Below are 22150 nucleotides of genomic sequence, written 5' to 3' on the forward strand. Positions count from 1 at the left end.
GAGCGCCGGTCAACTTCCGGGCACCGCCCTCCTCCGAAAGCCTCACTTCCGAGCGCGCCTCCCTTCCGGCTCATCCGGCGCGGACGCGCGGCCCGGAGGTTCCCGGCGCGGCGCCTGCGGGGAGAGGAGGTGAGTCCCGGGGCGGACACCCGCCCCCGCCGCCCGCTCTGTGCGACCGCGGCGTGCTCCCCTCCTCTGCCCCTCCCGCCCCCGCGACCGCCCTCGGGGCGGCCGGGACGCGCTCAGCGCCCCCCGTGGTCTGTCTGCAGGACGCTCGCGGATGAGCACGGCCCCCGCCTGGCGCCCCCGCCATGGCCGCTCCGTGGAAGGGCGCGCTTCTGCTGCTCCTGGCGTCGCAGGCTGTCTCCTCGGCGCAGGCCTCGGACGAGGAGGAGGTGCCCGAGGGCTGGGTCCTCCTGCACGTTGTGCAGGGTCAGGTAGGAGCCGGGAACTACAGCTACCTGAGGTTAAACCACGAGGGGAAGATCGTCCTCAGGATGCGCAGCCTGCGGGGCGACGCGGACCTGTACGTGTCCGACAGCACCCTGCACCCCAGCTTCGACGAGTACGAGCTGCAGTCGGCCACGTGCGGCGCCGACGCCGTCTCCATCCCTGCGCACTTCCGGCGCCCGGTGGGCATCGGTGTCTACGGGCACCCGTCCCACCTCGAGAGCGAGTTCGAGATGAAGGTCTACTACGACGCGACGCTGGAGCCGCATCCGTTCGGTGAGACCGCCTACTCGGACGGTACTGATGCGAGTCGCAAGCACTCTTATGCCCCGGAAGACGCGTCTCAAGAAGAGGAGTCTGTGCTTTGGACGATATTAATTAGTATTTTGAAGTTGGTACTTGAGATTCTTTTTTGATTCGCTTAACATACTCTTGAGTATAATACTTGTAATCTGCGAAGCTGAGTGCACTTCGCTGTGAACCTAGCTACTTTGACCTGGTTGGCATTCTGGTTACCTTTTCTGGATGGGGGATGAAAGGATAAAGCCATACAGTTTAGTTACCTCAGTCACTCCAAAAGTACTCAAAGCAGCAAGCACGATATGTTTTCTTTTAATAAAGTGTCAAAATTCCTGTAAAAGGAATATGCACAATAAAATGTTTAAACCCCACTTTGTTTAGTTTGTCAGGTGACTAGATGATTGCAGTGACTTAGGTTTTTACTCTAGAGACTCAAATAAATTAGTGTTAGCTTTAAAGAATTACTAAAAGTAAGTCTGAAATGTAATCATCTCTCCACACTTGCCTGACCGTGAACTAAAGTGCCCTGTCTGCACCCAAAGTAGAGACAGCAGGATTTCCTGGTAGGCGGGTGGTGTTCTCATGCCGGTTAATGATGGTTCTTAACTCAGCTGCGCCAGATCTCCTCAGGTGGTAGTTTTTATCATCTTGGGCCCCTATGGAGATTCTTTCGTTATTAAATAACTGCTCTGCTACCCGTGGTAGACCAGAAAGGATACAAATTAGGAAAATTTCATAAACTAATAGTAACTTTTAGGTTAATGGAATAATAGTTAAGTATTTCTAATTAAGCTGCATAATGTTACCACTGAATTTCTGGAGAAAGCCAAAGGACTAAGAAATCAAGACTTTTTGCAAGATGGAACTATTTTTCTACTTGGTTTCCAGGGTGAGAGTGGCTTATAAATAAATTTGCAGATTTTAAGCAAGTAATTTCAAAATCTTTTATTGGCATAAAAATGAGAATGTTGTAAATAAATTGGCACCAAATACTTCATTTAAATGCATATTACAGTACTGGGGTCAAAAAAACTATCCCTCTTTGCTGTTTTTCCCCCTTCTGCCCACTTTCCTGGGTGTTGGGGGTGCTCGCTGACAACAGTCACAAATCCAGCGACCTAGGAGAAAAATTGTTAGTTAATACAGGATGAGACTTAACTTTCAAGGACTGAGTTTTAAAACCATTTAGCTCTCCTCCCTTAGCTAAGGCTACTGATAATCCTCAACTGGATTTCTGGTGGCACAGGCACTAACTTCCCTTAAGGTCATCAGTGTCATAAATGCCCTGTGAAATGCACAGGGGGAGGGAAGGGGTCATGCAAGAGCTAAATAAAAACAGGCCCCTTGAAAAAATTATAATCCTTTCTGAAATTCAAATACTACAAGTTCAATCATACAAATCCTTATATAAAACCTATTAGCTGACTTTGGCTTATTTTTAGGCGTCTCAGCATCCCCTCAAGTCCTGATGTACTATGCTCACATAGCACTTTAAAATGTATCAAGTATTTGATAGCATTATGATAAACTATACCACATACTTGACCTGAATACTATAGAATTCTAAATAATTATTTAAGTTGCTTACATCTCAATGATTCCCAGGAAACCTAGGCATATATTTCATAAAGTATCAGACCGTGTTAACTATGCAAATCAGTTCTGAAATTACATAATTATGTGGATAATGTTTTAGTCAAATTACTGTGATTTATTCTTTGATTCTGTGATCATTCTGAAGTTATCTGGAATTGTTATGTTGCCTCAATTTACAAAAATCTGGTTTAACATGTATAAAGGCATATAAGTCATTTTGTTACATTGCTAAATGACATAAAAATAAAATCAAGGCTTTGAAACAAATCGATGGTACTGCCTTAGCTGTTTCAGTAGAACAACGCTAGCTCATCTGCACACACTGAGCTCTACTTCCAAAACTTACAGGCAATCTGATATCTCACTTGTCCTTTAGTCAGCTTGTCTAGAGATGAAAAACAGGTAGACATGACCATAGCTTTGGTCACTTCTCATGAATGGAAGGGTCTCCAGGCCCTTCAAGTCATTATGGTATTCATGCAGCCTTCAAAAAAAAGAAGTGCTGGAAGAGTCCCTTCACTCAAAGGTAACGTTCCTTCTTTTTCAATCTTTACCTGATGGGATAGCACCAAGGCCCACACAAAAAGTATGATAACCTCTGTCACACACATCACAGAACATCATTTCTTCTTCATGGTGGGGTTGTCCACATATAATGCAAGTCTTACACTCCATACACTGCCATGGGTAGGTCTTAATCATAGAAACAAGCTCCATGGTCATATCCAGGCAAGAAGGATGGCCTAAACCAAAACCAGTATTAGTTGTATTTCACACAAGGATTTTTAACTTAACATGGCACAGTAATCGCTGGCTTGAACTGCTCAAGAATGGCTACAACGTTTTAACTGCCAGAGAAATGGAAACAATGTAGAAGAAAATACAGGGACTTTTTCTGTATCTGATGACTGGGTCAAGCCTAGCTGACAACTAAGGAGGATAGTTTTCCAAGCAACAATCAGAGCTTAAAATGTGAAGCCGAGTCAGTACTTACCACTGTTGTCACACTGGGAGCAGTGTACAAGTGGCTCAGCCTTCCCTCTCTTGTTGGACTCCTTACCCTTCAGACAAATTCCACATAGAGCATTTGGAATGACCTTTGGCTGGAAGGGTAGAAGAGGGCTATAAATTCATGCCAGAAGAACCTACTGTGGGTTCAAAAGGAATTATTACTGTATTGCCTTATTTTACTTCCAGTAACTTGTTAATGAGGACCTAACTTGCTAATGAGGACCTTGAAAGACACCTGACACCAATCTACCTTCAACATACAACGGCCTACCAACTATAAAGCCTTAGACTTCATTTTTAAATTCTGTCAAAGGCATGATCTCATGTTAGGATTAGATATATCATTCCACACTTCCTACATACCAGTAAGATCTGTACAAATGACCTGGAGGGAAGACTAATACACTGTAAAACTGCACTGTTAAAGAAAAATGCAAGTACCAAGAGACTACTACAAGGGAGTTAGGCTTATTCCCAAACAGAAGGCTCCATTGTAAGCAGCTTATATGCTTATTTTGTTTAAAAGCTGATGTTCTCCAAAGTTGTGAGACTACATCTATAAAATCTAAGTTACAAAATCAATTTTTTAACATTGTTAACTGAAAGAGGTTTCAGGCATACATTGTCGTGTGCAGAAAGGTTTGTGGGAAGCCGAGTTGTGTAACTTGTTCCCTCTGCATATCTCGTACATTAATAGAGGAGCCTATGCTTAAGAGAAAAAGTATTCACTATGACTTTATAAAACATGAAAAAGAAGTAGTTCTCAGATGTGCAAAATATAAAGTCACTTTAAAAATATGCAGACACCCCCTATATTTCAAGTACCATTCATTTTTCAGATGAAAAACACAAACAATCCAATGAAGGCATTTGGGCTTTAAAAAACACTTGGCAAAACGTGGGAAAGAACAAAGGTTCATAACACCTAAAATTTGGAGGGGAGGGGCGGGGAGGGGAATGGAACAACATCATAGCCTTGACCATGATAACGTGATGCTCACTCACTACACGAACATGGAGCAGTGCCAGGAGAGCCAAGCAGGGGTCAAGGATGAAATGAAATGGGGGCGGAGGGCATGTTCACTCACTCATTCAATCACTCATTCATTTATATAAAAACTGGGAGAAAAAGTATTTTAAGTAGAAACATTGTGTCTGTTTTATTACAACCCAGTCAAAACATCTTACATTTCCATTCCCTAAGTTACTGAACCAAGGAGGATCCTAAACAGAATTCCAATTTTGCATACTGTTACTCCAGCTTTGAAATGTCTTGCTGCCACCTTCAAAACCTGTACAGCCTAAACAATATGTTCTTAATCCTTTAGGTTTTTTTTTTTTTCTTTTTAATTATCTTTCTTTACAAAAGATGACAGAGGCATTCAAAAATAATTTTTGGCTTATTTATTTAAAAAAAGTCAACCTTATACATAAATATAATAAAAACAATAACTCTAAACAATCACAAACGTCTCTACAAAATAATAAATATGGAAGTTAAAACATACATATAAAACTTTACTGTTAACTATTCTATATCTCCTGTATATCTTTATACCCTGCTCCCCAACAAAAGGATAGTGTCACATGCTCAAACTTCTTAAGTCTTGCAGTGTAGTTACCCTCTGTTGTAACTGCTACATTCTACCCCATAAGGTTCTCACTGTGTTTTCTTACACCTAAATAAAAAATAGCTAGGAAGTGCACTTCTATGATCCAAATTCTGGTTCAGTTATGATCAAATCTGTAACTGCCATAATATACAGCAGAAAGCTACCTCTCAAACCACCAAAATAAGAAATATCTTTTGGTTACGGTACCTGCACTAAATGTATAAGATATTTAATACTTACAGTTCAAGTTAGATACTGGCATACTAAGTACTTTAATATTTTTTCAGTAAAGTCAAGGAAGTAACCACACAATATTAAAATCTAAATTGAGAACTCCTCATAGGAGATCCTTTACACAAATCAAAAGGAATAAAACACAAAGCTAGTCATTCACATTCTAGAGCAGTTCAAGTTCTACAATCATTAAAATATACATTGAACACCTATAATAAAAGGACACCAAGAAAGTTCTAGGTTTACTTCTAAGCTTAAAATCATAATGTTCTTGTTAAACCACTTAAAGTTTTTCTTACCCAATAGTCTTCATCTTGATGAAAAGAGGGAGAGATGGGTGGAGAGGGAGGGATGCAGACAGAGACAGAGACAGAGCTTTGCAGCATTTTTATGATGGTGCCACAGCTCAATATGAAAAAACACTTTGTTCACTCAAGCACTCTGAGCTCTCTCAGAAGCCACACTGCTCACATCCAGGACTGTACATGCCTAGTGTCTCAGGGTTTGCAGAGGTGATGGAAGAGGAAGGGACCAGCATGGGTAACTCCCTGAAGGTTAATGAACGGAACCCCACGTATGTCTGATGGAGACAGTCCTACTCCGTAACAGCAACAACATCAAAGTTTCACTATTGACAAGAAAATTAAAAATATTCTGCCTAACAGTTCTCAGCATCTCATATAAAAGGCTCGCGATATACAATTTCCCTCCTTGAACACAATCAAAGATAGACTTTCATGACAGCACTAATACAGTATAGATTTTAATTATATACTTATAACACAGGCCTGAATCCTAACAATTATGCTTTAATTTCAGGTTAATGTAACCTAAACAATACTGTCCTACAAATTAAAGGCAAGCACTTTAGTGAATCTTATTAAGCAAGACATCAGATACATTATAATTTTTCTTAACTTATGCATTTTAAAACACATTTATATGTATGACCTTCAGCTTGAAGTACCCTAATAATCAGGCACATCTTGGCTTATTAATACTTTTCGTAGAGAGGTTAACTTTTAATAAACATGTTCACATTAATGTATGAAGTCTAGATACTGGTTGTTCCAAACTGTGAAATACCCGAAACATTTTTAGTTACTAAAAACGTTCACAGAAGATTATAAAACACTCATTCTGCATACCAAACTTCCTTGAGTACTATCAATTTAGGTTAATCTATTTGATTTCTTCTATCTTAAATCAATGATAGTACTGAATAGTTCTTCATTTTCAACCTCTATTAAAATGTCTATTTTAATATTCTTCCTTGTTTAACCCATGATTAATCCAGGCTCACGCTCTGCAAGGCCCACTTAACACTGACAGTGTGCTCGGAGCTCCAGCTCCCAGCCCAAGCCAGTCGCAGGTCAGGGCACACTGTAGCGTGCAGCGCGCACCACACCAACTTTCCAGAATTTAATCTTTGAGTTCATTTGCTTTCAGTTACCAAGCGTTAATTTAAACCTTTAGTTTAAAATCTTAGATAAGCTCTCTATGTAAAAACAAGAACAAAATCCCATGGTTGCAGCCTACTGCACCATCCCTGTTGAATGGAGCTAGGCTGAAAAAATATGCACTTGAAAGCTGATGATTTAATACGGAATACAGTAACTTGTTAAGCTGCTTTCTTACTGTAGGAAAAGGAGGCCACAGACTCTAAGAAGGGCTCTGCTTAGGCTGAGGGGACACTGGTCAGCACCCACTAGAACCTGTGCCTCCGGATAACACTCCACAACCCTGGCCTGACATATGCAAGTGTTCAGCAACTCTGCTCAGCACAACTTTTTGAGCATCTTACTCTAAAATGCTCCTTCAAAACACCTTCATAATCCCTTAAAAAGCAGACTGATACATACCAGACTGAAAACTGTGTATTTTACTATTACCATTCAAAACATAAACTTGCAGCTAATTCTACTCCTTTTATGATAATCTTAAATCCCCACATATGAACGAGGCTACTCACCTCTCACCCAACCCTCTGAAGGAGAAGGGGCAGATGGCAGAAAGAAACACCTAAAATAATACTATTACTAATAGCATGCTACCTGACCAAGAATAACCTGATCAAAAAGTTAATAAATTATAGCTAAGCCAAATCACCTTACCAGATAATGTGTAAATCCTTGTCACAGAATTGCACAGGCTACTCACCAAGGTGAGGCTACAAAATCACCACATTTTACTACTTTCCATTGCAGTTAGCTGAATTTGGCAAATGGATCAAATAATTCTCAGACTGAACCCAGATCATTCTTAACGAAAAGCACAGAAATGCAACTTTTCTATGAGGACTTCCTCCCCACTGCACTGCTCAGCGTTGCTAAACACCAGGAAGCTTTCAATGTCAGACAACAACGATTTTCACACTGAGGAAACAAAGTATTAAGTTCTGCCTACTGGATCACTTTTCAAAAACTCATACTTGCTTGGTTAGTACTTAAAAAAAAAGATTCTCTTATCAATTTTACATATACAGAAAACAGACGCTAACCCATAGCCAAAGTGACAGAAAAGCCACCAGGAAAATAAAGCAAGAAGGAAGAAGGCTGACAGACGGCACACACCACAGAACAGCTAGTGAAGTGCAGCAGCAGGAGCTCCACAACTTTGAAATTCAAAGTTAAAATATTTCAGGGAGAGAGGCTGGTCAGGAAGGAAGCTGAGTCAGGGGCTTTTTTCTTCTACCTTGTACCCAGGAACTGACTTGGACAGTACAGAACGTTTGGAAGCATCTTTGCGTGGAGGGGCAGCCTTGTCCCTGGACCTCTGTCTTCCTTGCAAAGGCTCCTCCTGGCCTTCGGGAAGGCCTTCCCCCTCGGACACGTTGCCAGAGGAGCTGTCCTGCAAATCAAAGGCACAAACACAGATCCCTTAGAATTCATGCAGATTTGAGTCTGAATTCTGAAAACTACAGAAAACATCCAAAAAAAGTTTTAAAGTTCCATCGATTTCAAAATAAAAAGATAATTCTAAGAAAACATTTCCAGTGGAGAATAAAATAAGATGTTAAGAATCATTTCTCCATCCTATAAATACATTATAGCTAATTCCATTTATATCAGCTAGTACCTTAACTGACTTTGCTTTCTGAATGAATTTGACAAGAACAGAATTATTACTTTAGTTATTAGTACACCACACAGCTTCAACACCATTTTACCATGTCACAAGGGAGAATACTTGTTTCATACAAAAATATTCTTTAAAAAACTGCTTGAAATAAGTGTGGGCATTTTTACTAAGTAATAAAGGTCATGAAAGAAGTTCAAGCCCAGAACTGTGTCTTCATAATGTTAAACTATGCAGAGCAAATTATCATCAAGTATTTACAACAGTATCAGACATATTAGGTTGGTACAAAAGTAACTGCATCATTGAAATTTGCCTTTGATATTGGAATACATTCTTAAATAAATGTGGTTATGTACCACATTGCTGTAATGTGCATTTCGTGCTTTATGTCTTTTGCTAACGACATCCCTTACTGTTTAGTTTATGTTTGTTTGTTGAAGACGGCGGGCTTCCCTGGGGGCTCACACAGTAAATCGTCATCCCCTGCAATGCAGGAGGCCAGGGCTCCATCCCTGGGTCAGGAAGATCCCCTGGAGAAGGGCATGGGAACCCACTCTAGTACTCTTGCCTGGAGTATCCCATGGAGAGAGGAGCCTGGAGAGCTATAGTTCATGGGGTTGCAAAGAGTCAGACACAACTGAGCAACAAATACTTAAGACTATGGAAATGATTTCAGACAAAAACCAAATTTAAGTGATTTTCTTATTTGAGTTCAAAATGGGTCGTAAAGCAGAGGAGAAAACTCATAATATCAACAACAGGTCTGGCCCAGGAACTGCTAACGAACATACAGTGCAGTGGTGGTTCAAGAAGTTTTGCAAAGGAGACTAGAGCTTTGAAGATGAGGAATGTAGCGGCCAGCCATCAGAAGCTGACAACAACCAACTGAGGGCCACCATCAAAGCCAATCCTCTCATGTCGTTTCAACCACACAAGAAGTTGCCAAGGAACTCAGCATCGACCATTCTACCATCATTTGGCATTTGAAGCAAATTCACTTCAGCTCAGTTCAGTTGCTCAGTCTTGTCCGACTCTTTGTGGCTGCAGCACACCAGGCTTCCCTGTCCACCACCAACTCCCGGAGCTTGCTCAAACTCGTGTCCATCGAGTACATGATGCCATCCAACCATCTCATCCTCTGTCGTCCCCTTCTCCTCCTGCCGTCAATCCTTCCCAGCATCAGGGTCTTCCCAAATGAGTCAGTTCTTCTCATCTGGTGGCCAAAGTGTTGGAGTTTCAGCATCAGTTCTTCCAATGAATATTCAGGACTGATTTCCTTTAGGATGGACTGGTTTCATCTCCTTGCAGTCCAAAAGACTCTCAAAAGTCTTCTCCAACACCACAGTTCAAAAGCATCAATTCTTTGGTGCTCAGCCTTTTATGGTCCAACTGTCACATCCATACAGATGAAGCAGGTTGGAAAGGTGAAAAAGTTTGGTGAGTGGGTGTCTCATGAGCTGACCCAAAATGAAAAAACATCGTTTTGACGTCGTCTTCTCTTATTCTAAGCAACAACAATGAACCATTTCTCGATCGGATTGTGATGGGCCACAAAAAGTGGATTTTATACAACAAACAGCAACAACCAGCTAAGTGGCTTGACCGAGAACCTCCAAAGCACTTCCCAAAGCCAAACTTGTATCAAAAAGAAGGTCATGGTCACTGTTTGGTAGTCTGCTGCTGCTCTAATCCACTACAGCTTTCTGAATCCCAGCGAAACCACTACATCTTGAGAAGTATACTCAGCATGTCGATGAGAGGCAGTGAAACTGCAATGCCTGCAGCCGGCACAGTCAACAGAGAGGCTCTGTTCTCCTCGGGAGTGTCCGACCACACGTCGCAACCAGCACTTCAAAAGCTGAATAAATTGGACTACGAAGTTTTGCCTTATCTGTCATTTTCACCTGACCTCTCACCAATAAACTACCACTTCTTCAAGCATCTTGACAACTTTTTGCAGGGAAAACCCTTCCACAAGCAGCAGGAGGCAGAAAATGCTTTCCAAGAGTTCATTGAATCCTGAAGCATGGATTTTTACACTAGAGAAATAAACTTATTTCTTGTTGATAAGAATGTGCTGCTTGTAACGGTTCCTAATTTTATTAATAAAGATGTGTCTGAATCTACTCATAATGACTTAAAATTCATGGTCCAAAATTGCAATTACATTTGCACCAACCTAAATATTTCACATGTTCCAAACTCAGGAGTTCAATAATAATCTAATTCCTCATTTTTTAATTAAAAAATTACTAATTAGAATAAAAATGTCACATTCATCTAAATTATGAAAATTAAAAAAGATTAGGTTATCCTAAACCACCTGACAGACACTGAGAAAACTCCTGCGAGGATGATGTACCTCATTTTCTCTAGTGATGTGTTTTGTATAGGTGCCCAGATTCACACACACACATCCTTCCTACACATACACCCTCATTCTTTAAATGCAAAACTGAATAATGTTGTTGTGTGTGTGTTTTAATATTTTTAAGTATTACGTGCATTTCATCACATTATTCTTTGAAGTGCATTTCTACCATGTAAATGTAATATACCACCCATTGTGGACATTAGATTTACCTCTAATTTTTGCTATATTAAATATTGTTAACACTCCAATGGGCATCTTTTTCCTAAATAAATTTGCTATCTCATCAGGTTCTTTGGATAAATTCTATTAGTGTATTTGCCAAGTCAAATTCGGTGGAAGTTAAAAAACTTGCTGTGTACTATGAAAATGCCTTCCCAGTCAAGTTTTTCCCAGAAAAAAACTGGACTAACTGACACTCCCACTAGCAGCACAGGAGAGTCAACCTCCTCACCCCCTCGTCACAACACAGAATCTGAAAAGCGTCTTTCTTTATGCAACATGTAACATTAAATATGTTTTGTATGCTGTCAGTGACAATGAAATGTAGTACCCATGTAATGCCAGCACAACCCCAGGTTCCAGTTGGCTACAGTGGAAAGTGTAAAATGGCCCACTGCTGATGATGCCATGCTGATAAAATCCACCCTGTAAAACTGTCTTCTTTGTTCTCCTTCAGCTCCACGGAGCACACCAATGTCCCCACGGTCCTGCAACAGCATTCTGCTGTTAAAAAACATTACGCAGGACAACCTAACAGCACAACATGCTGGTAACCTTAACATCTTCCTAGAAGAGGCCAAAGACTACGAAATACATTTCAAGGAAGCAATCAGCAAAACTCAAAGGGAAAGGAAACACCTCCTACTGAAGACAAATGCTCTCACCGAAGTGCCTTTGTTTTTCCGTTTCTCATCACCTCGACCATCTTCGGCATCATCTGAGTCACCATCACTCTCAAGAGCAGGGAGCTCAGGGTCGAGGGGGGGCTCGTAAAGCGCTGTGTTTAGTGGCAAATACCGCAGCTCATCCGGTGAGTACCTAGGGTTCAGAGAGAGGGTTTTCAGTTTTCCTCTATTATTAAATACAAATGCACCAATTCTGAACTATGATAATAGCCTTAATATTAACCCCAAATACTTTTGAAAAATGATTAGAGGCAATAAATAATTTTTTCAGTTTGGTGCTCAAATAGGGACATGTAACCTAAAAAGCCTAAACATTTTTTCACCTAACAGTGTAAAATATACATTTGATTCTTATTATCAAAAGATAATGTCTCTCTCCTTTACCCTCAACACCCCCGTCAAAGAAACGTCAGCAGTGAAGGATGAAACTGTGGCCACACAGAACCGTGCACAAAATCCCGCTGCCTGAGCCCCTCGCCTCCACACGTAAAGCAGGCACGACAGCAAGTGCATCTCACAGAGCAAACGTGAGCATCGAATAAACTGACACAGGACAGTCGCAGCGGGGCATGGCACAGACGCTGTTTCAGAAACAAAATTCCCAGGAACAGAGTATTTGAAACCAACTTGTGAAGCGTATATTCTAACCAAGGTGATCACCTCTTTCCTCTGAAACTAGGGACTGGCAACCCCTTCCCCAGGCAGCCGGCACGTGGCCTGCTGACAATGTCCGCGTTGTCACCACAGGACCACACCGCGGCTACATCCTGGAGCCTCAGTCGGGAGAGGACACAGACCAGCATCATCCCCAGCCAGGACATCACACCAGAAAGCATGGGGGGCGGGGGCACACAGGCCTGTCACCCAGTAATCTGCTTTGTCCAAAATGAGAAACGATAAATTTGTTGACTCACTGCTGCAGTGAAGAAGCCAATTCTGACTCCATGTTGAACTGTTTCTTTGACTAGCTTTTCGTTCCTTTTGTTATTATAATCAAACAGAATGGCGTGTCTCAGAGGACCCTAACCCTCTTCCAGACTAAAGTGCCTTTATTCAGAACCTGGGGTCCAACCCATAGATGGCAGGAGGGAAGAAATTAACACATTCTCTTCCTGAGGCTTGACATTTAGATGTTTGCAAGATTAATTAATGGTCTTTTTTACTTTGCTCCCTCCATCTCTGATGTATAAAAGAACCTGGCATCCAGACCCTGTAAGATGGTTATTTTGAGGCACTAGCCTGCCATCTACTCGGTCAGCCAGCTCCCCAAATAAAGTCACTTCCTTGCCTCAACCCCTTATCTCTCAGATTCACCGGCCTGCCATGTGGTGAGCTGAGTAAGCCTGGACTCCATAACATCATGATTTAAGTCTGACTTTCAAAAGTATGATCCTATGGTCTATTTTAAATACTACTGTCTAAAGAATATTCTCTGTCCTAAAAACGTAAGGGTTCTCAGGAGGCAAAGGCTGAGACTGACAAAAGCAGCTGGTTCCACCCAGGTTGGGAAGAAGACACGCAGCACCCTCACCGTCGGAGCAAAACAGCAGCCAGGCCGGGACAGCAGGAGCCCTGGGCCACCCGCCTGTCTCCACGCGGGCCACGCCTGCCTCTCCAACTCCCCCCGCTTCTGTGACCACAGACACCACGACTTCGGGAGGAGCGTGGGGGAGAGTCAGCATTTCCAACCAGCGCTGCTGGGCCCCGGACCATGCTTTCAAGACAGCGGCCAGGCCCCGGGCCATGCTTTCAGGACGGCGGTCTGCAGCTCCCCCTGGTTCCCGTCCACAGAAGCACGGACAGGTGAGCGGGGAGGCAGCGTCCCAGGCTTTAGCAGCAGACGCTCACGTCCAGTAAGAGCATTCCTCACCACAGAACCGCAGAAGACAAAAACACCAACACAAACCTCATACCTTTTACAGTAATGCTTACAGAGCTAAACACTCATAGGAGACAAACACAAGGCTTTGAAGTCTCTCACCAACACCAATACTAACAGCAAAAAAAAAAAAAAAACCACCCACCATGTACCTTTTGTAGTATTCCTGGAACTGTCCGGGGATGAGGGCCACTGGGTAAGAACTGACCTTGGTTCGCTCTGTTGGTAGCACTTTGTACTTCCCTTGAGGCACCTGGATAACCTGGATTAACACAAAGAGAAATACAAACCTGATTCCATGCACGGAATTGAGACTTTGGGAAAAGATTCCCCCCCCCCAACCCCCCACCCTGTATTGCACTTCTGCCCCAACGAGTTATAAAGGTGTGAGACATTAGGAGCTGTAACCCAGGGAACATCTGGCATTTCTAGTTCTACAGGTGCATGTGTCTGGCTGTTTACCATGGCCATTGTTTCTAAGGAAAGGCAGTATGTCTGCTCAGCACGCATGAGCTACTTAAGAAACCTTTGGAGCTCAACTGCCTCGTCTATGAAACAGAAGTAGTACTAGTTTCATCTCCCATAGGAAGGGTGAGAAGTGCATGAGCTACTATGCAAACCTCTTCCGTCTACCCCAGCACACAGGAAGCTATTCAGCTACCAGACTCCTTCAGCAGCATGTCCACCACAAAGCAAGGAACACATCACACACACACAAGACAAGCAAACATCATCAGGCACATTGAAATGACAGCCTCGGTTCAGGAGAAGAAAAGGACATACTGCTGGTACAAAACATTACGACAGAGGCACTGAACAGCCCACGGTAACAAGCAACTAGCGGAGTTCAGGGACTAATAAACATTAGCGATCCTACGTGTGTCTGTAAGTCAAAATAAGCTCTCCTCTCTTCCATTCGCTCCCGGTTTAAGTTGCTGTTAAATTCAGCTGCTTTTTTGGCAGCTTTCTTAATGTACTCAGGCACTTTGCTGGCTTCAACTTTCTGAGTATTCTGTTGTTGCATTTGCTGAAATAAAAATATTACAGTTGGAAGTCACATCTAACTTTATAAAATGTGATTTCCCAAACCAAAATCCTGGTTACCTCGATACTTACAGAATACTCTTTATAGTGGTCTGTAATGCGTTGGCGTTCTTTTTCCTGTAGAATAACAGAATATTCAGCATGTTTGGCTGGATATTCTTTTATCATTAAATCAATTACTTCATCACTGCGCAACGCTGTTAAACCTATTTCAGACAAAAAACAAAGTAAAGAAGCTCTTTTAAGGCTAACTGAACATACTGATTTTCAATACTGACTTTCCTTCAAACTACTCAACATAAAAGAAGCTTTCCAATATTCAAAGCAAAATATTTTAATACACTAAAAAATAAGAAAAAATACTACTCATAATATAAAATCAAACAGTTAAAAAGAAAGAGATTACCAAAGTTGCAATGGCAAAGAAATCAATTTTTCAACCAAACTTTTTTAAGATTCCATGTACTATATACAAACATATATCCCTTTACTATAAACAATGGCTAAATAATAACGCACACTAACCACTAACAATTAACACAAGGTATTAGGCGAGAAGAACAAAGACTTTATCAATATACTTCCATTCTCAGCCTTCACATTTGATTTAGCAATATTACAGAACCAATCACGTTTCACCAGAAGCATCAGCACAGACGTGAGCCACACGAGCGGCTCTTTAAACTCACAGCGTGAGATCACACCAGCTGTGAGGTGAACGCCATGGTTTTATATTAAAAAGCTGCACTAATGTATTTATGAAATAAAAAGTACAAATAAAGCACAGAGACAATCACACATAACTAAAAACTCAACTTTTTAAGTGTTTAACTAATACTTTTAAAAAGTGCTTTACAAATTTTGGACATAAAACATACATACACTTTGACGACTATGTGAAGGTTATTAGAAAATGATAGTTGTAAAATGTCAGTCTCCTCTGTATTTAAAAGAATCAAAAATGAAGTCAACAATTTAGCATCTAAATAATTCAATCTATTTATTATTAGTTTTGGTTAAGTATTTAGGGGAAGCAGACAGTGCTCATCCGACACTGCTTCACACACGCCCACTACCTAGAGTGCACTGTGTCTCTGTGATGACGTTCAGCTCTCTCAGGTACAGCTTCTCCTTATGAGACAAATCTCGTCGCTCTAAATCTCCAAAAAAAAAAGAACAAAAGACTATTACAAATAGTCTTTTGCATTTGCAACATTATGTATTTATAAAACTTTTAAAACCTTAAGAAACTTATAAAAAAAATTTTTAAGTTAAAATCTTCATGGATTTTAAAAGTACTTCCTGTTCATATTCCAAATATTACTAAAAGAACACACAAAACAATCTTACAAATCAAAAAAAATGAAAGTTAAAATAAAACTGAGAACAGAATAATCCAAAGCAAGAATTTAAGACAAAGAACTATATTAAAATAGTTGATGAAATATAGCCTTTTCAAGTTCAGGTACAGCTTAAGTAGCTACTCCATTCCTAAGGTCAAGGAGCAAGTCAAGAATCAAAACCCCTGATTCATTAATGTGGTTACAAATTGATTTTTCCCTGCAATTTTTTTCCAGGAAATTCACCTTCCTCATTTTGCTTGTAAATACATTTCTAAGGCATAAGAATGAATGGATAGTAGAGAGAGATGTCGAACGAGAGCTGTAAATAAAATCAGCCAGCAGAAAAATATAAAATATGTTATAATCTATACTCAAATACGTAGAACTTGACAACCCCTCAAAAACAATTACTATTAGTTAAAAGTTGGATTTAATTTGTTATATAAACTAAGACTTAATACCTGGATATTTCCGTTTAAAGGAGGTCACACCCAAATATTCGCTGACTTGCTCTTGAAGCATATAGTATTCTCCTGTTTCATCAGGTGGCCACTTGTACTCTATCAAATTTTCTGCTGGATAGTAGCTAAAGCTAAAGCACAGAAATATATATTATGCCTTAAATGTGGCATTTATGAAATTTTAATCATTTTATTTTAAAGGATATTCTTTTTAAAAGATTTTTGAGTATATGTATTTTTAAGGATTTGGAAAAACTGTTTTAATTATCTGAATTCTCAACGAGTCTCAATTATCTGAATTACAAAGAAGTTCCCATAATTTCATGTGCATCCAAGAAATTACAGAAGAGGTAGAGAGAAAAGAAACAACCATCTGGAATACCAAAGCAAAAGAGCACACTGGAAATAACATTTTCTATGTATCACAAAGAACAAAGATCACAACTTCAGGAACAAAGGCAACATTTTTAGCTTTTGCAAATCAGGGTAGTGATACCAGGTCTGAATTCTTTCTTGTGGGCCTAGCATTCAGAGCCACGATCTCATGCACCCAAAGTGTAAAGTAATCAACTTCTGTTTTCCATCTGCTCTTCAATGAGTCACAAACAGCTGAGAAAGCAAAACTCTAAAATCCTATTTCTCAATAAACTAAACTCTAAACCACAGACTCCAAATACCCAGGAGCAAAACATGGACCGAGTCTGATGGTGCCAGTGCACTGCAGATCAGTCCCAGTCCTGAAGAGCAAAGACTACAGATGTCTGGACCTACACTATTCAACCTCTAGACTTCATCAGTGGATAATATAGGTAGAATATAACATGATTTTATGCATCTATCCAATTAAGGCTTCCCTGGTGGCTCAGACAGTAAGTAAGGAATCTGCCTCCAATGTGGGAGACCCAGGTTTGATCCCTGGGTCAGGAAGATCCCGTGGAGAAGGCAATCTTGCCTGGAGAATCCCATGGACAGAGGAGCCTGGCGGGCTACTGAGCGACACACACACACACACACACACACACACACATACATACACATACACACACACCCCAGTTAAAAGACAAAAGAAGAGTTTTCTCAAAAGTGGTCCTGGGAAACTGGGCATCCAAATGGACATGTATGAAACAGAACCCTTGTACCTGATGTCACCTAGAAAAATAAATTTTAAAATGGACAGATGACCTAAATATAAGAACTAAAACTAGGAGTCTCTTAGAAGAAAACATGGGGGTAAATCTTCATGATCTCAGATTTAGCAAAGGATTCTAGATATGACAGCAAAAGAAAGAGTAAATAATTTGGACTTGAGCAAAACTTAAAATGTTGTGTATCAACAGAGTGAAAAATCAACAGAATGGGAGAAAATATTTGCAAATCATATCTCTGATAAGAAATTAGTATCTAAAATATATAAAGAATTCCTACAACTCAACAAAAACAATTTACATATGGGAGAAAACCTGAATAGACATTTCTCCAAAAATAAACTAATAAGACAGTAAGTACATGAAAAGATGTTCAATCTGACTAGTCATTATGGAAATTCAAATCAAAATCGCAATAGATTCCACTTCACACCTTTTAGAATGGCTATTATTAAAAATAAAATGGGAAATAAAATACGCTGGTGAGGATGTGAAGAAATTAGAAATTTTGTACATTGCTGGTGGGAATATAAAATGGTGCATCCACTTGCAAAACAGTTTGGCAGTTCCTCAAAAAGTTAAACATAGAGTTGTCATATGACCCACCTATTTTACTCCTAGGTATTTATCCAAAGAAGTTGAAAACGGGGCCTCTGAACAAATATATTTATAAACCAATGTTCAAGGCAGCATTATCCACACCCCCCAAAATATGGAAATAACCCAAGTGTCCATCAACAGATGAAAAGATAACAGAGTATAATTACAACAATGGAGTACAATTTAGCCTTAAAGAAATTCTAACACAAGCTACAACCTGGATGAACTTTGAAGAAATTATGCTAACCAAAATAAACCAGACACAAAAAGACAAATATTGTATGATTCCACCTACATGAGGTACCTAGAATAGGCGAACTCATAATGACAGAAAATAGAATGGTGGTTGCCGGCGGCTGCGAATGGGGGAAATGGGAATCTTATTATGTAAAAGTTTTGGAAATGGATGGTGGTGACCGTTACACAACACTGTGAATGTAATTTATGCCACTAAATTATACACTTAAAGGTAGTTAAAATGGTGAATTCTGTGTGTATTTTACCACAATAAAAGTTTTTTTATTTGAATTGCACGAAGTAGCAAAAATCAACTTTGGTGTCACTTTGTAAAACACAATAAAAACATTCTCAATCCTTTGCCAGGGCCGGGGGAGGTGGAGAAACATAACACAGAAAACATTAAAAGCAATAAAATGACAGTACCCAAGATCCTGGCTGGAAGTGTCGCAGCTCCTGGAGCTGTCTCCAGAGCCCATTCGCCTCCTTTTGGACGGCTGGGTCCCATCATTTGAATTATCTTCATTATCATCCTATACATTCAAAAGATGCAAAAAATAACACGACAAAGAACAGTAAATAAGGAAAGATTATGTAATCCTCCCAAACTTGCCAAACGGCTCAACTTAAAGGCTTCCTAAAGATTATACAAATGGTAACTTCCTATTATAATTAACCAGGGACAAGAATTTGGCCTTGGCAAGACCTGGAAAAAAACCCAAAACTAATCTTCAATACAAATCAAAGTAGAAAATTTTCAATAAACTTGTAGGTCCAAATCTACTTTTCCTTTCTTACCAAGAGGTTAAAATGCTTTCTGCTTTGAAGAAACACATTAAACTGCTGCAATACTCTGAAATTAAAATAAACATTCCTACTCTAGCTAGGATAAAAATGTATGAATCAGTTACTGTTTAACTCAACTTAGAGAGGCTTATTCTAATTGTCCATTTCAGATACTTATATCCCTGTGAAAAGAGGACACAAAGGAGCAAAAACAGATGACCAATTCTGTTATTATTTTTCTTATACTGCAAAAATTCAGCAAAAATATACCAGAATAAGAGTCATCGATCAATACAACACACACTACCTCCCCAAAAGAAGAGGTTTAAAAAAATTTTAAGTGGCATTTTCCATTATGTGACTTTATCAAGGTTGTAAGTTAGACCATTTCATTAAGGAAATGAATGATGGATCAAGTATCAGGAAATTAATTTAATCACATTGTTGTTGTTCCTAAGGCAAAAATAGGGGTAAATCTATGTTTATCGGACTCTCTTGTGACCCCATAGACTACAGTCCCCCAGGCTCCTCTGTCCATGGTATTTCCCAGGCAAGAATACTGGAATGCGTTGCCATTTCCTGACCCAAGATCAAACCCGAGTCTCCTGCATCGGCAGGTGGGTTCTTTACCACTAAGCTACCCGGGAAGCCCAACCACGTATAAGCCAAGGCTTAAATAAAAAAGATTAAAAACAAAGAAAAAAAAATCAAGGTAATCTAGCCTCCTAAGACAATACAATTTTGTTAAATATCATGAATCCAAGAACACAGAGGCAGTGAGTATGTCGGTCAGGCACATCAAAGCTGGACCGCCTGGAGCCTTACTGGGCACTGACTGGCCCTCACCAGCTGAGTGGCTATCCTCTCAGTGTGAGCCGCTCCTTACCTGTAGAACTGTGACAATAGTGCTGCCTCTATTACTCGGCCAATGTAGGGATTAGAGTTAGTACATGAAATAATTAGAGCAAGGGCTTGCAAACAGTTAAGTGCACAGGAGAACTTAGCTAATATGACTGCATTGTTGATCAAGTCTCAAAAGACTCCCTGTTAGGAATTTACTCAGATTCTTTACCAAACAGCAAAAACCGTGGAATATTCTCCTTTGCAATTCTTAGAAAATTAGTATTCAGTTGAAGAGTTCTGTATATTCCTATTAAGCAAAAAGGTAGGAGATGGAGAACAGCATAAATCTACTACTAAATATTCTCCAAAAACTTACATTTAACAATGTCTCCCAATTGAAACATTTCATAGTCAACAAGGATTCAAGTATCATTTCTACTTTACTTGCTTCTGAGCACTTTAAGGATTTTTATCTCCAATGATTTAAATACCTTTGCCTTAGCTAAAAAAATGTATACATTTATAAAGTGTTAAAAAGTTAAAAATGGAACCTCCTCAAAAAAGCTGAAAGCACAATTCCACATGTAGTGTTTGAATTTGCTATTATGAATTCTAGGCAAAAGTGTTATTCCATACAATGAATATTAGAGAGGGATAAAAGCAACATATTTCCTAACAATATGATGGAATACGATTAAAAGAACTTGCCTGCAACCTGGCTATTGACACAGAAGTCTGGGTTTTAAGGCTTCCCACCTCTGAAGTCAGCAATGTGTATTTCAGAGTACTGGGTGGCTCTCACCTTGGGATTCAACACACTTCTGAAGGTCACTGGACAGGAATGTGAGCAAACTCGGGAAAACGGTGAAGGACAGGGAAGCCTGGCGCGCAGCAGTCAGTCACTAAGGTCGCAAAGAGTCCGACACGACTAAGCGACTGAAGCACCGCCACAACAGCAAGTCACAGGTTCGAGACAAGCCTCCCGGGCTGGCCTGGGCTCCGGAAGCCCGGCCTAGAGGAGCCCCGGCGCCCGGCCGCGCTCCTGGGGCCCCCTGCGCTCCCCCGGGAAGGAGAGGCCGGGTGGCCCGGGGACCGCGCGGGAGGGGCCGCAGGCTCGCCGGCGCCCAAGGCCCGGCCCCACGGCCACCACCGACACGGCACCCCGGAGGGGCCCCACTACCGTCCAACTTCAACTTTCCGGTTACAACTAAAACGCGGACGTTTTAAAAGTCGTTCTGTCACAAACTAGTAAACTAACTGAACACAGGGTGGTTTACTAAACGCTCATCTTGACTCTTCACTCATCTTTGACTTTCAAACACGAAGTCCGCCTCACTTCCTTAAAACCACACAAACGACGAAACAAAGTCGGCCTGAAGAGAACAGGGCGGCTTTTTGTTGATTTAGCTCAAGTCAAGTTCATTAACGGGCTAACTCGTTTCCCACTGTTACACATTCCTACTCTTTAAGAAGAGCCCAAACATTTCAGGACACTCCTCAGACGAAGGCGCGCCTCAAAACACGCAGGGGCCCAGACCAACTTGAGGAGCGCGCCCTCGGCGTCGGAGGAAACTTTTATTTCTTCGGAGAGCGGGCTGCCCCGGGCGGACGCGCTCAGGGGCGTCTTCGGGCGAAAACCGCCAAGAACACTCGGGACCGAGGCCGAGCGGACCCCGACCCGGCGGGGCCCCGAGGCGGCGCCGGCCCGGCGCGGGTCCCGCCGCCCCTCGGGCCTCCTCACGGCCGCCCCCAGGCCCCGGCCCAGACCCGGCCCGCTCCTCACCTTCGGGGACTGGGCTCCAGGGGTGGCCGGGTCGCTGTCGCACGGCCGCGGAGACAGCGCCGTCCCGGGGCCGCCCGCCGCCGCCATCAGCCCGAGCGCCCCGCGCCGCCGCCTCCGCCGCCGTCGCCGCCTCGTCCCGGCCGCCGCCGCCGCCGCCGCCGCCGCCGCCGCCGCGCGGGCCGCCCGCCGCCCGGGCCCCGCCCCCTCCGCCCGCCCGCCGCCCGGGGGCCGGCCCCTGCCTCCGCGCGCCCCGCGGCCCGCCAGCGCCGCCGCCACCGCCATGGCCGCCGCCAGCGCGCCGCCCGCCGCCGCCGAGGACGCCGCCCGCCGCCCGCCGCCCGCCGGGCCCGCCGCCGTGCGCGCCCGCGGGGCCCTCCGCGCCCTCGGCCGCCGCCGCCGCCCGCTGCGCTCGCCGCCGCCGCCGCCGCCCCCCGGCCGCCGCCCTCGGCCGCACGCAGCCCCGGC

General features: G+C 42.2%; 2 protein-coding genes across 3 annotated transcripts; one reads left to right on the plus strand and one right to left on the minus strand.

Moving 5' to 3' along the window:
- The first annotated feature begins 5 nt into the window (after positions 1-5).
- C26H6orf120 (chromosome 26 C6orf120 homolog) lies at positions 6-2613 on the plus strand. The gene is made up of 2 exons (XM_061130023.1): positions 6-129; positions 270-2613. The coding sequence occupies exon 2, from the start codon at positions 312-314 to the stop codon at positions 864-866; it is 555 nt and encodes a 184-aa protein (XP_060986006.1). The 5' UTR covers positions 6-129; positions 270-311; the 3' UTR covers positions 867-2613.
- Positions 1681-21812, minus strand: PHF10 (PHD finger protein 10). Of its 2 annotated transcripts, none has more exons than XM_061130022.1 (12): positions 21686-21812; positions 18700-18806; positions 16292-16422; positions 15564-15641; positions 14560-14693; positions 14321-14470; positions 13596-13705; positions 11544-11697; positions 7899-8054; positions 3341-3449; positions 2901-3089; positions 1681-1868 (listed from the first exon to the last, which is right to left on the minus strand). In XM_061130022.1, the coding sequence occupies exons 1-12, from the start codon at positions 21770-21772 to the stop codon at positions 1783-1785; spliced, it is 1491 nt and encodes a 496-aa protein (XP_060986005.1). In that variant the 5' UTR covers positions 21773-21812; the 3' UTR covers positions 1681-1782. The 2 variants fall into 2 exon arrangements, with proteins under 2 accessions (XP_060986005.1, XP_060986004.1); XM_061130021.1 differs by having other exon boundaries at positions 15564-15647.
- Between the last annotated feature and the right edge of the window lie 338 nt (positions 21813-22150).

Source organism: Dama dama, chromosome 26 (assembly GCF_033118175.1).
Source record: "Dama dama isolate Ldn47 chromosome 26, ASM3311817v1, whole genome shotgun sequence".
In the NCBI taxonomy this organism is placed as follows: Eukaryota; Metazoa; Chordata; class Mammalia; order Artiodactyla; family Cervidae; genus Dama; species Dama dama.